We start from the raw sequence: 17,486 nt of genomic DNA on the forward strand, positions 1-17,486 counted from the left end.
AAGCCTTGCTGAAGTCAAGGTAGACCACATCCACAGCCTTTCCCTCATCCACCCAGGGTGTCACTTTGTCATAGAAGGAGATCAGGTTCGTCAAGCAGGACCTGCCTTTCATAAACCCATGCTGACTGGGCCTGATCGCCTGATTGCCCTGCAAGTGCCACGTGATGACTCTCAAGAGGATCTGCTCCATGAGCTTCCCTGGTACTGAGGTCAAACTGACAGGCCTGTAGTTTCCCGGGTCTGCCCTCCGGCCCTTCTTGTAGATGGGCGTCACGTTTGCTAGCTGCCAGTCAACTGGGACCTCCCCCGATAGCCAGGACTGCTGATAAATGATGGACAGTGGCTTGGCCAGCTCCTCTGCCAGTTCTCTCAGTACCCTTCGGTGGATCCCATCTGGCCCCATCGACTTGCACACATCCAAGTGCCGTAGCAGGTCACCAACCAGTTCTGCGTGGATGGTGAGGGCCACATCCTGCTCCCCATCCCCTTCCACCAGCTCAGGGTACTGGGTATCCAGAGAACATCCGGTATTGCCGCTAAAGACTGAGGGGAAGAAGGCATTGAGCACCTCCACCTTTTCCTCATCTCTTGTAACCAAGTTTCCCCCCGCATCCAGTAAAGGATAGAGATTCTCCTTAGTCCTCCTTTTTGTGTTGATGTATTTATAGAAACGTTTTTTGTTATCTTTAACGGCAGTAGCCAGATTGAGCTCCAGATGAGCTTTGGCCTTTCTAATTTTGTCCCTGCACAGCCTCACTACATTCTTATAGTCCTCCCTAGTGGCCTGCCCACTTTTCCAAAGATTATAAACCCTCTTTTTTCTCCTAAGCTCAAGCCACAATTCTCTGTTGAGCCAGGCTGGTCTTCTTCCCCGCCAGCTCGTCTTTGGGCACGTGGGGACAGACCGTTCCTGCGCCATTAAGATTTCCCTCTTGAAGAGCGCCCAGCCTTCCTGGACCCCTCTGCCCTTCAGAACCGCCTCCCAAGGGACTCCACCAACCAGTGTCCTGAGCAGCTCAAAGTCAGCCCTCCGAAAGTCCAATACAGAGGTTTTACTGGTCCCCTTCCTGGCCTCGCCAAGAATAGTGAACTCCACCATTTCGTGGTCACTCTGCCCAAGACAGCTCCCGACATTCACATCCTCCACCAGTCCTTCTCTGTTTGTGAAGAGAAGGTCTAGCGGGGCGCCACCCCTGATAGGTTCACTAACCAGCTGCATCAGGAAGCTATCTTCCACACTCTCCAGAAATATGGACTGTTCATGGCATGCTTAACATGAATGTAACTACAGTCACACATAAGTTATTAGGAAAGAAGTTTTCACAAAAATTTCCTTTTACACAGCTATCCTTATAATGTTTTCTTACCCCTTTCAGGTAAGAGAAGTAACAGCATGTGATATGTTTAGACAAAGCTTACGGAAGTTTAGATCTACATTATTACCACTTTGATACACTAGGAAACTTGTACTGCTAATTTCTAAAACAACCCAGAATTGAATTTGAAAAACAACCCTCAATTGAATTGATTGCTCCTTTGTAGCAGATTAGACCGCATCACAGGACACTGATGCTTCCACAATAAGCTCATTTCAGTCATAAGACTTACCTACGTGAGGATTACTGACTCACACAGATCAATAAGACACCCAGACAGTGTAACAGGAATTTGTGTAAAATGAATATTCAACTTTTCAGGGGAACTTATAGGAAAAAAGTACAAGAAAATATGAATATCCAAGTCGTAATTTAAAAGACACCATGAAAACAGATGTTTGTGGGCAATTCCACTCCCATGAAAAAGGTCTCAACTATCTGAAGTGAGTCTGACACAAAATCTGGCAGAACAGTAAGCAAAAGTGCCTGCAGACAGAAAACTGAATCTCTAGGCACTGGAAGAGCTACCACTAAGTGAGCCACAGGGCAAAGATAACTTCTAGAGGCACTAAACCCTTTGTTTACTTCCTCAATTTTAATTCTCAATAAAAACTATGTCCTAGACACAAGGGTAAGAAAAATCCTAATAGGACTTTTCTGGACTAACTTCAAAATTATTTTCTTCAGAAGAATGGAGATTAACAGGTTTACAAGTGCTTAAGTAGTCTGTATATGTTTCCCCCTGGAGTCAAGGAACAGAAATTGGATGATTTCCTCCTGCAATTTCACCTATATGTTCCAGGAATAGGTGAGAAGAGCAAGAGAACTTTAATTTGAGCAGGTCATCCTTAGACAAATAGTATTTTCTTGTTTTCTTCAACAGAGTTATACTTCACATGTTACTTGCTCAGTGTGAGCTTCTAATGCTTGTTCTGTTGTGTTTGTAATATTGACTACCTCATGCTGCACTTGTACCAAAAACCACATCCTTCTCCATAGATCAGGAAAGAGACACAAAACCATTGCATGGCAGTTTAATAGGGCAGAAAAAAACATCTAAGAATCTGTGGGATTGGTTGTAGTCTTTCAGTTTCAGCTATGCTGCTACCTGATGCACAGTCTGTTAACTGATCTACATACAGTCTGAAGGTTCCTTATAATTAGGCACAAAGAGAACTCAACACAAACATGATCAGATAAGCCTGCATGCAATTTCCACTGTGAAGTTATCAGCAGTTACAGCCTGGATAACCACAGTACAAACCACTGAAGTCTGGCAGTGGCAGATAACTGCCTCAAGCAAAGTTTTCCTGTGAAGTTCTAAACAAAATAGTTCATCCGCTTTCAAAAAATAATAACATTAAGAGCTTCTGTGGAAGAATATTAAGTTAGCAGTCCCAAAACCATTTTGGAACACAGCTTTGAAGTTTACTTAGAGGATGGGAGAGAAAAGGATTATCCTTTGACACCTTCAGAAGACTAGCTAAGTTCAGCAAGTAAAAGACATCCAGCCCTGTAAAAGTACAACTTCACACAAGGTCTGTCCTATTGCAGCACATGGGTCAACAGTATTATCTCTAGCAATTCCACAGCTGATTGCTGTAAACACTTCCATCAGGCAGCTGCAAGGCAAGTTCCTAGACCAGCGGTGTGGGAAGGAAGAAAGGCGATGCAGCACAGCAGCAGGTCTGCTGCAGGAACACAGACATCTCAGCACTGATACTCCACAGGTGTGTGATAAGACAGACTTCACTAAGCAGTACTCATCAGCTATGGAAAACATTTCTCTGAACAACAGGCTAGGCAACAGGCCATAAATGACTACAGCTTGGAGTCCAAACATGAATCAGCATCAACTTCTTACAAACAAGTTGAACACTGCAAAGGGCTGTATGAACACATGCACAGCCCACAAAATAGTCTACTGTGACAAGACTTACTTCAGAATCCTGTGCTCTTTTTTGGGTGCTACACTTCAAGGGAGATGGAACTGACTGAAGAATCTTAAGCAAGAAAGGCAAGATGCCTTGGAAGCAGGATCTGAGACATGTTCCTTATGGTGAAGAAACTGCATGAAATAGGTTAAAAAGAAAATCCCCAGGTGCATCAAGGTCTCAGTAAAGAACATTTTTTTTTCCCCATATCTGCAGATAAGAGTTTTTTCTTAACATATCTGAAGAAACAGGCCTTAGCTGTTTCTTCAGTCTCTTTACTTAGCTCTAAGTAAAGAGACTCAGATTACAGATCAGGAACACCTTTCAAAAGAAGGTGAACATGTTTTAGATAGCTTTGCTAAGCAGTCAAGTCTCTGATATGGTAAATCTTTAAGAACCTGTTAGACAAACCTCTACTAAAGGTGATATGGATATAGTGAGGCTAGGAGGCTGGATTACATGCTCTCTCAAGCTTTCTAACTCAAGCTTTTATTAACATAGTTAGCCCACTAACACATCTTCACCTACCTTTACTGGTGAATTCATGTTCAGTATCTGGTCAAGTGGTAGATGAGACTGCCAAGACCTTCTACACAGGGAAAAAGACGATTTGGATTCCATGCACTGGGCAGCAGAGGAGATGATGGAAGAGCACATTGACACAAAAAAGCAACTGAGTATCAGACTGCAGAAGCAAAACTGTGCAAGTGCTTCCAATCGCAGTAGCTATAATGCCAGTTTTTCAGCTTAATGGATCTTTAAGTCCAAGGAGTTCTTCCCATAGCAGAAAAGGGGAAAGATGAACACTTTCTATAAACTTCCCTTATCTAGAAACCTGTACCTCATTATCAAAAAACAGCAAGAAGCTTTGTCTAAGAAGAAATTAAGATCAACATTTAACACCTTGACAAAACAGGTGGAAGAGATGTATTGAGGGGTGGAGAAACTCCCAGAGACAAGCCTGCTCTTATGAAACTAATTATTTGATTCACAAAGCTCTTAAGTCATCACCTGCACCTGAAAAAAAAAAAAAAGAGACTAGAGTCTTCAACTTAAGAAACTTAAAGACCTGAAGAACTGTTTCAGTTCACAGATCACCACAGTAATTTTGAAACAATCTTCAGTTTTAGTTCATGAGTTACCACATATAAGCAGTTTTAAAACACTTAGTGGTAGGTATTTCTTCTACTACACAACTGTTGAACAATTGTGTTGAATCATGCTTGAGACCTCCAAAAAGAAGTCAAGTCACAAGAAACTGCATTGAAACATTCAATTCTGGCATTTTAGCTACTGTAATGCAACTAAGATGCTACCAGCATGCTATAACCTCAATAAAGGAGCTTAACTCTTAGTTCATCCAAGCATTTATCACTCAGCTTGAGCAGAGGCAGACTTTGAAGAGTCAACTACTAGCTTAACATGTGAAGCTGCACACAGCAGCAAGTAAGTACCAGTAAACAAACAAGTACTGATTTGAGAATCACTTCTGAATATCCCTCTCTTAGTGCTTCATCTGCTCATTGCTACATTAGTGGATGGCTATATTATACGATTATAGTGTGGGTATGCAAAAGGAAAGAAAGTGCTCATTAGCTTGAACAGTTGCTATCTTCACCTGGACCTCCTCTTCACCTATCCACAGCATTCTTGATGGAGAGGCAGAAATGGGGATGTATAAGCTGTATACAATATAAATAATTACAGTAAAGTCAAGTCCTTTATGCTACACTTCAATAGATTAAGTCCACAGAATCAGAAGAATACATTAGATTCCCCAAATTTTGACTCAGGCATTTTTGAGATTAAGTCAAATTTCTTTCCACCTCAAAAGTTAAGTGCATATGAAAATACCAGCTAATGCATTGCAGTAATTCTAGAAATGCATTAGAACACTCCATTGAGAATTTGTTGGCAGAACACAACATCCAACTTCAATCTAATTTCACTGAAGTGGCAGGTGGTAGACTTATTCCTCTAGTTGCACCTTGGACAGCTTTTGATTTACTAACATTAAGAGGGCAGAAAAAAGCACAAAACCATGTATACGTTATCAGAACTGTTTAATGCTTAAGTGGAAGTCCATTAAAAATTGTCAGAAGCCATACACACTAAGTTTCTTAAATTCTATCATGCTGAGCTGTAAAGCAATACATAAGTACTAATCTCAGAATGTTTACATGGAATCACTTAAATGTGAGGCTTCATTCCTGTAAACACAAAAAAAAAAATAAAATTGCTAGAAGAATAAAAGCTAGCTGATCACAGAATCTAATGGGCATTATGTTACTCTCTCAAAAAAAAAAAAAAGCATAACCTTAGAACAGCCAAATCCTTTATAGGTTAAGGATAGACTGATAATTCTAATGACATATATGTTGATTTTGTTTATTTGTTTGTTGTTGTTTTTAACTTTAGCTATTCTTTGTGCTATACACCATGGAATCCAAGCATGTCACTTTTTCCCAAAAGACTGGAAACAAAGTCTTACAACCTTTGGTACTGAAAGCAACGAGCAAGACTTAACTACAAAAGTTTATTTTCTCACTGATGATTTTTCCTTCAGAGATGCTCAAGTCAGGTACATTTACAGACCTATTAGTCTTCAGATCCTTCTAAGAAGCATTTTGAAATAGATAGTCATTAACGTAGATACCACTGCATTTACTTGACAGCTACATCACATCCACACCCTACAAGTTATATATCACTATTTACTCAGTTCTTAAGTTCTTCTGAATATCCTGCTATACCACTAAGGACCTAAAACACACTACAGAGAAAATACTTTTAACATAACCAAGGATTCTGTATAGAAACACTTCAGACTCGGTGTTGAACAGCACAAGGCTTTGTTTGGCTCGTTCATTTCACTACCAGGGCCAGTTAGGGAGGAAAAAAACAACTTCTATTCCTTTACATTCAGCTGCAGCTTATAGAGATTTCTGTGAAAGTGAGATAAGTCAGAACACTACCTCTGAATTATCAGGCTATAGAGCAGTGAATTTGCATCAGTCAGCTCAAAGCTTCCTAAAAAACAGGGAAAAACTAAGTTTAGTTATGCCAGACTGAGTGTGACCGTGATGCAACAGGTTCTGGGAAGGAGGGGACAATGTTATTACAGGAAGGTGCTCCTTTCTCTCAGCATCTCTCCTGCAGTCACATTTTTCTTCAAGTGGAAGGTAAAACATCTCCAGTTCCCAGCACCAGCTCTTTATTATTGTTTTTGTCTCTGCCCCACCCCTCCCCACGCAGACACCACTTCCCTTTTTAGGGTCTAGCAGCTCTGTCTCTCCTACCACTTCTGCTACCACTGCCCCCACACTCTCACACAGGACTCCCACAACCCTACAGCATCTGTCAGCAGCAGGGCAACACCATGCAAGCAGGTTTTTTTCAGTTCTTCATGCTGCTTTTCATTATGAATCCCCCTCCTGTAACCTAAAACAGAGCTCATTCTTAAAAAAGTTCACCCTTTCAATTTTAACAGTGTATTTGCACTATAGCTTGATGTGGAAACCTTATTTGCCTCAGACTTGAGGCCAAAGAACAAATGGGCTTGACTCTTAAATCACCTATTTCTTTCCTCCAAGGAACCTGTTTTATGAGCAGCTCATCCTTTACCAGGCGAGCTTTTAACTAGCCACCTACCCTGATTTTGGAGATCATCTTGCTCAGTGTTAGTCAAGTGTTAAGGAACAAGCTGCATTCTCCACAACAGAATAGTCCAGATTCTCAATACTTCGTTCTAGCAGGTTTAAAAATATACTAGAATAGCTACAAGTCCACCACCCATATCCCTTCTCTGGCTTATCATTACTAAAGCTGCATTTAAGTCTCAAATAGGAAAGCCTGAGATATTCAAAAACAAGCTGTGGAAAAAGAATGCAGAAAATGCTGACCAGTGAGCCACAAACATTAAAAAGGAACACATATACAGGAAAAAAAAAATAACAGAAGGTACAAAGTTCCCAAAACATTATCAAATATGGATGCTTCCTCCAAGTATTAGTGAACTGTATTTACCTCATCAGGCTTGCAGAGGTTGCAGCTTGCACACACATTTATTTGGGGGTCACCTGGATGGACCGCACAAACACAGGCTGAGATGAAATATGAGGATAAGCAGTATTTTACTTAGGCCAGTTATTTTGATCCTTTAGTTCCTGAGGCAAGACAGTGGTAGAATTCCCCAGCCTGTGTACTTGCACCTGAACACTGAACATACAGGGATGTGAGGCACAGAAGTTTATGCTGTTTCTTGACCGCAGAATTATAGACCACCACTGTTGACAGCATATCATATACAGTTCAAATTTAATGAATTTAATCCATTTTCTGCACTTCTCAATAGGAAAACCAAGTTGCTGCAGGCCAGCTATAGTCTTACCTTATCACTGCTAGAAGCTTAGGTGGAAAAAAAAAAAAGACCACTACTAGACACTTTACTGGCAAAATGCTTAAAAGGAAACTAGTCAAAGGAAAGCTGCAGTGTTATGAGACACAACCAGATTCATTTTCACTGTATCCAATTCTTCTTTCCTTATCTCACAATGGCTTTCGCTTTCAACTTTCTCATACCAGAGCACAACTGAATTCAGTTTGTGAGCTTATTCCAAAAGTAACACCATCAGACAAAGTTTACGAGCCATTTAAACAAAACAGACTTGTATTTACCTAAAATACTGCTTCAGCCTATTACAGTGACGATATAGGATTAAAGAAGTAGTAGTGTTCAAGATGCACCACTGAAGACTTTGCAAATATTTAAGAGCACTGGAGTAGGAAGAATATGGTCATCATTGTCTGCTGCAAGGAAGCCTTTCCATAGAGCCAGCAAATACATTTCTGTTCCTACTCATTATGCTGCTCCTAATAGTTTTTCCAGGACAACACTTTAGCTAGTCAGCACATTGTATCAAAGTAGTAGCAAGATCTAGATTTTCTTAACATCATGCCTGACAAACTACAACTTGAGTTTTAGGAGTTTACACAATCTACCTGAACTGGATAAATGCATACAGCTGGACTTAATTTAGAACTAATCTCAAGAACAGCCTCTTTCTTCCCACCTAATGCTTCAATACATCTTTAGGAGTATTATCTGACACAGATTAAAGCCCAAAGGTACCAGCAATTCTAAGTAGTCACAAGTGGCTGAAATAATATCCCCTTTCCTTCTCAGATACTTTCAGAGAAACTGAGCTCCAAGATCCTTGTGTGCTACAATGAATAGCAGCTTCAGTGAAGTGTAGCAGACTTTGAACATGGCTACCACGCCCACACACAAATGCATTCTTTAGTTGGGATTAAATTTAACGCAAGTCACACAGGACTCCAGATTCAAAATTAGAGCTAATCCTTCTTCCACCTGACAATAATTAAGCCATTACAAGACCTCACTTACAAGGTCAAAATTATCTTGTATTTCTTCATTCCAGCAAGGAGCCGGACATTATTGGCTCATCACTTCTTGACTATCAACACACAAATTGGCAGAGAGCTGCTCAGCACACTCTGTAGTAACTTGGCAGCCTACCATGGAAGTTAAAAGGTAACTTCTTCCACAAGTGGTAAACCTGCAGCAGAAGCTACCTGACTTGTAACTAGGTCCAAAAGTAACGCAGAACAAAAAGTTAATGGAGCAAGTAACTGATTTCCAGAACTACTGAGATCCAGAAGAGAGCGTAGTCTAGACAGACTCTCCAAACCAGGCTCAGCACCTTAAAACTGGTTTGCCTGGAGCCTGCTCCTCACAGCTAAGTATCTTGCCTACAGCATGCACAACACCAGCATGACATGGGAGTGGGTCACATTCCCCCTTCTTGTGGAAATAAGTTCTCACATCTTTTAAGTTACTATCACATCAGAAAACCATTCTGTTAGCCACAAACACCAAGGCACATGTAGTAGCACACGTTATGACAAGAAAGTTCTCCAGAAGTCTGCTTTGGCAAAAGCACATCACAGATAATAAAGACAACATAATTTCATCTGCTCTGCAGTGCTCAACATCGGTTTTATTTGTTGTTCTAGAAGGCTCAGATGTACGATAAACACACAAGAGCTCACTGCTCTTTGCAGTAACAATTTCAACATATGTGCAAGGGCAGTCTGTGAAATATCATTTTCACTGGTAAGAAACTTCAGTGTTTTCTACCCCTTCTGACATATGGTTATTTGACTCCAGCTATCCACAGCCATTCTGCACTGCATACTCACATTTCTTATCGGCCTTCTCAAAAAAAAAAAAAAAAAAAAAAAAAACACGCAGAAGAGGCGAAGAGGCAAGAACAACGCAAACTCTTTTCCTCAAGCACCTGCGACACTCGTGCATACCCAAAGCACACACCACGAAGCAAAGCAGGAAGCGGGGAGCGCACATAGCACACAACCACTGCCCGCACTGGCGTTAACCCCACTTCAGCAGCGCCCCGTGAGCCTGGGGACGGCGGGATAACCGTGGTCACCCACTGGGGCCCTGGGGCATGGGTACAGCGCTCCGCCACCGCCTCTCCCTCCTGAGGGAGGAGACTCCGGCCCTGGAGCAGGCCGCGGCGGACGCCGCCGCGCCCCCCGGCCGCAGGGCGACTCGCAGGCCGCTCCTGGAGCGGCAGTGCCGGGGGTGCCGGGGGTGCTGCGGGCACGGAGCGCGGCGCCGCCTCGCCAACAGCCCAGACTCGGAGCGCCGCCGCCGGCCGCCCCCCTCCCCTGGCCGCTGCGCGCCTCAGCCGAGCCCTACCGGGATCCAGGGCGGGCTGGGCCCGGCGCGGCGACGCCGCACGAAGCCAACGGCTGGGCGGCGGGGAGCGAACGAGGAAGCAGGCGGGCGGCCTCGGAGTCGGAGCCTGCGGAGGCGGAGTCTGTGAGGGCTTATAGGGCCGGGCCCAGCAGGCCGCGGGCGTTCCCTGCGCGGCGCCATGTGACGGGACAGCTGCCGGTCGTCCTCCGGAGCTTTGGCTTTTCCCTTTAGAGGCGGGATGAGGCGGCCTGGTCCCACTGCACGCCGGCGGTAGCGGGCAGGGAGCGATGCTGCCCGCTTCCCCGGCTCCCGGAGGGGCCTGAGGAGCCGTAAGGGGATCCGGAGGAGGGCGCGAGGGAGCCGCCCCTCGCCATGCCTGGTAGTGCCGGGCTCCGGCAGCTGCCCGGTCCCGGTCCCGGCAGCGGGTGAGGGCGGCGGAGCCATGGTGAAGGAGGAGTGCAAGGCGTTGTTGGATGCGCTCAGTAAGGTGACCGCCTGCTACCGGCACATGGTGCTGACCATCGGCGGCACCTCGGACTCGCAGAACCTGCGCGAAGAGCTCAAGAAAACCCGGCAAAAAGCCCAGGAGCTGGCGGTGGCCAACAGGAACAAGCTGACCGCGGTCCTGAAGGACAAAAGTGTGAGTAAGGAGGACAAAGCCGAGTTCGAGAGGCTATGGGTGATTTTCTCCACGTGCCTAGAGATCCTGGAGATCGACATGAGGAGGGCCCTGGAGCTGGGCCACGAGTTCCCGCTGAACGTCCCCAAAAAGCACCTGATACAAACGGGCATGAGCGGGGGAACCTCTGGCGTGGCCGCTAGGGCGATGAGCATCCAGAACATGAAATATGAGGCTGAGCACAATATAGATGTGGTGGATTTGAAAGACCTAGAAAACGAAATCAATCAGGTAGGAGAAATGATGTACGAGATGGAAATGAAGGTCAGCGTCCCTCAGTGGACAGTAGAGGCTAAGCAAGACCCTGGGGCTGAACTCAAATCCACCATCAGCGTGGGCGCATCTTCTATTGGCATGATCTCTGTGGAGGAAAATAAATCCTTCTGTGATATCAGCAAAATTCTAGCTGGGATTATTTTCTCCGCAGTCCTCATTATTGCCATTGTCCTGGCAGTGTGCGTGGTAAAGCTCTCTTAGGCTGGTGCAGGCTCTGACAAGCAGCCCCCATGGCTGCCTGTGAAGCACTTCATGCCTCACATCTTCTCAAAACAGGTCACCCGGGTGAGCTGAGAATTGAAACCTAACACTTGAAAAAATAAAGCAAAACTTTTGCCTCTCAAAATCCAAAAATGCAGTTTCTTTCTGCGTGCTTTTTGAAGAAAACAGATCTAAATCAGCCTGCAAATAGGACGTGTTCGTTTGCTGGACTTGTAACAGTTAACTATGAAGTATCAGGGTATTATCACTACTGGCTATAACAGGGATTTGTCTGCTATTAATAGATCACTAGTCTCAGAAGCATGTACTTTTTGTTCCCGAATAGGCTCTGCTGTTTGCTGCTGCTCACTGTTTACAGTATTTGGGAGTAACACAAATTTGGAGGCTAACAAAGTGAATAGAATGCACTGAGATTTTTTTCATCAAATACGCAAGATATTATTTCAGTGGACAAAAGGGGAAGGATGAAAACCCCAATAAATGAATGTAAGTGTCTATTCTGGATAAGTTAATGATTAGGGAAAGAGGAGGCGAGGAGGAGGACTCAGAAAACAAAACAAGCAATGTTCAGAAAATACTGATGGGAGATTTAGACTGCATTGTACAGAACCCAGTTACGTGGGTTGGCACAGCGCACACTAATGACTAGTGGCTTTCCACATCCAGAGAGAAAAAAGGGAGAGTTGCATGTTCAGAAAAATACCAGCAAGCCTCATGGTTCTATTCCATGTTTATCATAATTTTATCTTCCCCTGCAGAAAGTCTAATTCCTGCCACTGTTTCAGATTCTTTCTGTAGAATGAAACTGTCTGAACATCACAGTTAACTATGAGGACAGGAGCAGTGAATCCACCCACAACAGATGCAATAATTTTTGAAAGGAGTCTGGCAAACAAAAATGATGTAGAGCTAAAGCAGACCTTTCTAATCGTCCCAAAAGAGATTCTCTCTTACATTGACGGGCAGGGATTTTTCCCTTTGTATGTACAGTCACATTTCCACAAAACCTTTGAGTTCTTTGCAAAAATACAGACAAAGCTAAAACAAGAAGTCTTGGTTTCACATTTCATTCATGTCTGATTAATCATGTGGGAAAGAGGAAGTCTGTAGGACTGGACCCATAATTGGTCCCATTTAATGCACTACAGGTTTGGGGGATAAATGCAAGAGCAGCAGAAAACTTTTCCAATGCTTACCTAAAAATTGTCAGTGATGAAATGTAGAACTGGGGGGGGATACTAACTTTGCAGAGAAGCTCTATTATTGTCTTGAAAAAAGACCCATGTGTTGTGTTCCTTTATTATGTAACCTAAGGAGATTTGTTCTGTTCATCTAAATACACGCTATCAATTCCAAACTCCACAGGCAAATAAAGGACCCGAAGACGTGGGGGCTTTAATAGGTAATTACTCTGCCGCGCTGATTATTATGGGCACATTATCAAAAAGTAACAATCAGATGTGTCTGATGATGTTACTAGACAATAATCTGTAGGTTTGTTAAATAAAGTTATGTTGTCAACACTTGCGAACAGCTGATCTTTTTGAGTTGAGAACTAACCAATATTAAAAACTGCACCAGTTAAGTTTTTAGAACTTAAGAGAACTGGATTTGTGGAGAAAAGGCGAGTAACAAATTTGAATCTAGTCACTTGCAGGTGAGGAAAAAGAATGTGAAATAGAGGCCTGATTTAAAGGCTAACAACTATCATTTCTGTGAAGGATAATGTGAGTTTTGCACATTGATCCAGTCTAAACCTTCTTCTCATGGAAATCCACGGTTTTGTAAAACTCCACAATTTTTTCTTACGTATTTAATTCATTCCATAGGATGTGTCTTGTAAATAGCTAACAGGTTCTTAGAGATCCCCAGCAGCACTCTTACCAGGCAAGTCTGTTTCTATCAGTGCTACTGCTTTAGTCTGTCTAGACATAGACTAGATGTAAAAGCTGTGCGTTGATTTAAATGTCAAGATCTCCTTCACAATAATATTGAGTAAACATGTTTATGGAAAATAGAGCAAAAGCTGCAGGAGAATGTACAAATTTTGACTGCCACCACTAGTCACTAAGGATTCATGGACATTTTCACTCTTTGCACTCTCCTGTTACTTAGTTTACATGCAGGTGGATCAGAAGTTGGACTTTATTCTGCACTTCTTGAAAAGTTCATATTCCTTTTGAAATCAGATCATTTAACAACATTTCTGAAAATCCAAGTAATGCAAGTCTAGTTTCTGGTGGATAAGTAAATGGTAATATCTACAGCATTGATTATCTTGTATTTTGGTATCCTAAAGTGGGTATACTGTTTAAAAATGGCTATTTTTGTAGAGCTGTTTTTAAGACTAGGTAATATAATCTTCAAAAGCAAGACTCAGTGAGTTCAGAAGTTGTAAATTTTCAGTCCATGGTGTTTTGGGGTGGGGAGGATCTTGAGTAATACAGGACCCAAAGACTTCATATAAGTAGCCTATAATTATGCAAGTTGTACTTCATTTGAGTATGCACACGATTAATACTTAAAGGAACCTTGGAAAAATATTGTATTTTCAAATCTTAAGACAAAGCTGACTGTGGATTTATTCATCATGAATTTGTTCCTAAAAATCTGTATTATCTCATATTTCAGCTATGTGAAATTAAAAGATGAAGTAGAATTGTAACAGAGGATTGGCACCATCTAAGTGGATAGTATTCCTGCTATTAATTTACTAATAATAAAAAAATGCACTTGATACACACTTGATACAAGTGTACATTCAATGTGACAGGGTTCAGGCACTAGAGCACAAAAAATCAAAATAATATGAAGCCACTACTGCTCAAATAATATGAAGCCACTACTGCTCAAAGATATTTATGTTTCTTTTAAACTAAGAAGTAAAGAAATGTGCTAGATTCACAGCCTTAGATTTTTCCCCACGGGAATGCAACTGGAAGGAGACTAGAAATGCTGTTTTTGTAAGTGAACAATGTGAAGTCAAACTTCAAAATACTCTATATTTAGCATGATGAGAATACAGATACTCTGGTGCTGAACAGTGAACGAGAACGATACTGTGTTTTCACTACAAAAGAAGATGCTGGTTGCTTAATTTGAATCTTACTCCGGTTCTTTTGTCCTTATTTATAGGATACATATGTTAACTTTGCTATATACTAAAATCTTATTGCTGACATGAATTACTTTGTGTTTTGTTTTGTTTTGTTTTGTTTTTTGCCTGTGCATGGGTGGTATTTTCTACACTTTGAATAAAACTTGTTACTGTCACCATTTAACTTAAAATAAAGTACATTCTTGAAGCTTATTTGTCAGCTTGCAGCAGTAATTAAAACCAAACAAAAACTGAAATATTGACACACCTTTTCAATTCATTCTTCTAAAGAAAAAGTTCCTATTTCAACCAAAGGAATCAAACTAATGCACAAAGTCCTCACGCTAAAGTTTTCTTTAAATAAACATGCCCTTTTCACACACCTGCAGATGAATATATTAATATATCTTAATTTATACTGCAGGGAAATTGGACATTTGAAAGCCAAAAAATCTCTGTCTTAAGAAACAGCTACAACAACATTCAGGATAATAGGCATGATGTTGCCTTCGGCACTGCTTGCTCAGTATTGTTGATTAAAAGCAAGGAAACGTTGGCTTTGGAAACTGAAAACTAGAGAACATACTAGGCTAGACTAACAGAGGCTCTTGTATTAGGATCCAAACTCTATCCTCGTTCATCCAGCAAAGTTTGCATTTGCTTTAACAGAAGATATACACAGTTGAAGGAGTGATATACACAATTGAAGGAAAGTGAAATTTGGTCCTGTGGTATTGATAGCAACAAAGATAACAGTTGTATCAAACTATCTGAACTGAGTCTGTTAAATGCAGCAGTGTGTGATTTTATTCCAGGACTCCCAGTCTCTCAATGTAAAAAAAATTGCACACAGTTTTTTAATTTGCTAGCAAAGTGAACACAGAACCAAAAGTAAAGTGACAGTCTTCAATGGAATGTAACTTTAAACTTAACAGCTTTATGAATGTAAAATAAAATTAGTTTCAAAATTCTTCGCATAAAGCATTATTTTTTTAATGTGAATGTAGTTATTTAAAAACTGAGTAAACTGGTTGATGTCATTAGCTTTTGGATTCAAAATGAAATACATGCTTATTGTTTGCAGTCTGAAAGGATTGATTACGGGCTTTCCTTTTCATCTTATATAAGGTTTCTGTTGTTTATGTATAGTTTCCAGAAATACATTAAGTGCTAATGGAACTCCTAGTAAACATATTTACCCTTCACAGATTTTCATTATGTAAAAAGTCATTCTGAAAGACCAATGGATTATAGATCTCTAAGCACTCTCTCTCAATGCGATTATGTAAGTCTTTTAATGCAGGAAAGGCTCTGGACAAAATAGTAGTCTACACGTGAGCAGCATTTGCTATCGTAAGCATACAGTAAAAGTGGGATTAGAAAAGAGTGTTTTTCTCATATAAAATTATCCATATGTGTTGAGGGAGGGACAAGCTAATGAAAAGAGATGGATATATGCAAATAGTATCTTCATCTTATGTTATCAAAGTATGCTTTTTGTTAAATAGAACATAACTGTATCAAAATATTAAGCTATAGCTTCTCTATAAGAAGGTAATGTTAAATCTAGTGAGACCAAGAAAATGTAGTATCTCTAACTGGAACTGGCTACCTGTTCTCTGATTAACTCAGTACAGAGTAGGAGTAAAAATATTTTGATTACAGTATTTTGACTCCTTTTGATACAAGTTGATATCAGTTCCAGTCCAAAGACAGCCTCTTTTCTCTCTGTTTCACACTATTGGGATAAAGTGGTCACAGAAGGCTGGATTCTGCCATCCATTCTGGCAGCTAGCTGTTGCAGTATTGTGATGCAGTTGGAAATGCAACTTAATCATCTATCACTGATGAAACCTTTAAGAAGGTGAAAAGTCATGCAGCATTTAACCAGTGTGAAGTCTCCTCTGCAATCTCCTATATACAGCCATGGACAAACATTGCATGCTGGACGCTGTGTGACTAGAAGCCATGTAGGTAAATATAAATAAAATTATGGCATTTCTGAAATTCTGTGAACTGCAGAGGCTAGTTAGCAAAAGCAATTGTGTTGTTCTGTTCTAGTAATTCTGTAAGAAAATCTGCTGTGGTTTTCCTAAGCAGTAGCAATGTGCTTCCTGAGCCTCTACAGTGCTGTTTGTTTTTTTTTGTTTGTTTGTTTGTGTTTGTTTGGTTTTGATTGAATAGTGTGTTTTCTTTTATTTATACTATTATTACATAACATTGTTTATCAGATACTACTAATAACGTCTCCACCAAATTATACAAACAAATCCTCTAAAACCTAGTTCTAATTCAAGTGCACTGTAAGGGAAGTCACAATCATAGAATAAATACATGAGCTGTGCCTTTCACCTCCTTGGAACTTATTTTGGTAAATTTTTCAAGACATGTTAAAAAATTCAATGAAGTATATGATCAGGCAACTCTGTCTCTTGCACGCAAACGTTCAAAGAATATGTACAGTAAAACTCATTGATGTGTCACCATGAAGGAATTACACAGCCTAAAACATGACTTTGAAAATCATGTTGTTGTTGTTGTTTTGCTTTTAATAAGAATAGTACATGACATCATACAGTCATATAATTGTCTTAAGAAAAAATAATTATTTAAGAATTCAAATGCAATTCCTTTGTATAATCTTGAAGAAGCCATATATGTATATATATATATACAGCATAATCCTTGGGGGTGGAAAGAGTGAGAAAGATGGAAATGAAAAAAGACAAAAGAAAATATTTAACTATTTATACCATATAAAGTGACTGAGTACCTGACACACCAAACATGATACTCTTTTCACAACTTAATCCAATACACTAACTGGATATGTAACTTTATATATAAATACATGTTGCAGGGAGCATGGCCGAAAGCACGACAGACACCAGTAGAGTCAGATCATGCTCCATTTTCTTGCCCGAATTTTGTGTCGCATTGCGATTACTTCCTGCTTTTCCAAAAAGCGCTGTAATAAATCTAGGGCTACTTCGTCCTCCATTTTCCTGTTATTCCTGCTCTATGGCAATATCCTGCACTATGACAATATCAAAAGGAAAGCATGCCTTACCCTGTAATCAGCCTGCAGCCTTTGCCCTGTAGCCCACGCAGATGGCGAACTGTTTAGTTCAGGTCTTCGGAGACGACACACCAACCATTG

General features: G+C 41.1%; 2 protein-coding genes across 5 annotated transcripts in view; one reads left to right on the plus strand and one right to left on the minus strand.

The window, feature by feature from the left end:
• The window catches only part of ANKRD27 (ankyrin repeat domain 27), a 46,193-nt gene extending 36,073 nt beyond the window's left edge, over positions 1 to 10,120 (minus strand). For 3 of the 4 annotated variants that reach the window (XM_084294539.1, XM_084294540.1, XM_084294537.1), the window contains exons 1-2: positions 10,053 to 10,117; positions 3,839 to 3,899 (exon numbers count right to left, since the gene is read on the minus strand). The gene's annotated coding sequence lies outside the window, so the exon portion shown is untranslated. Of the gene's footprint in view, positions 1 to 3,838; positions 3,900 to 10,052 lie in introns of all 4 variants that reach the window. The other variant, XM_084294538.1, reaches the window with a different exon arrangement.
• Positions 10,121 to 10,235: 115 nt separating this feature from the next.
• On the plus strand, positions 10,236 to 14,539 carry RGS9BP (regulator of G protein signaling 9 binding protein). The gene has a single exon (XM_084294990.1). It carries the CDS (start codon positions 10,495 to 10,497, stop codon positions 11,206 to 11,208), a length of 714 nt encoding a protein of 237 aa, XP_084151116.1. The 5' UTR covers positions 10,236 to 10,494; the 3' UTR covers positions 11,209 to 14,539.
• Positions 14,540 to 17,486: the final 2,947 nt, after the last annotated feature.

Source organism: Netta rufina, assembly GCF_964035555.1.
Source record: "Netta rufina genome assembly, chromosome: 13".
In the NCBI taxonomy this organism is placed as follows: domain Eukaryota; kingdom Metazoa; phylum Chordata; class Aves; order Anseriformes; family Anatidae; genus Netta; species Netta rufina.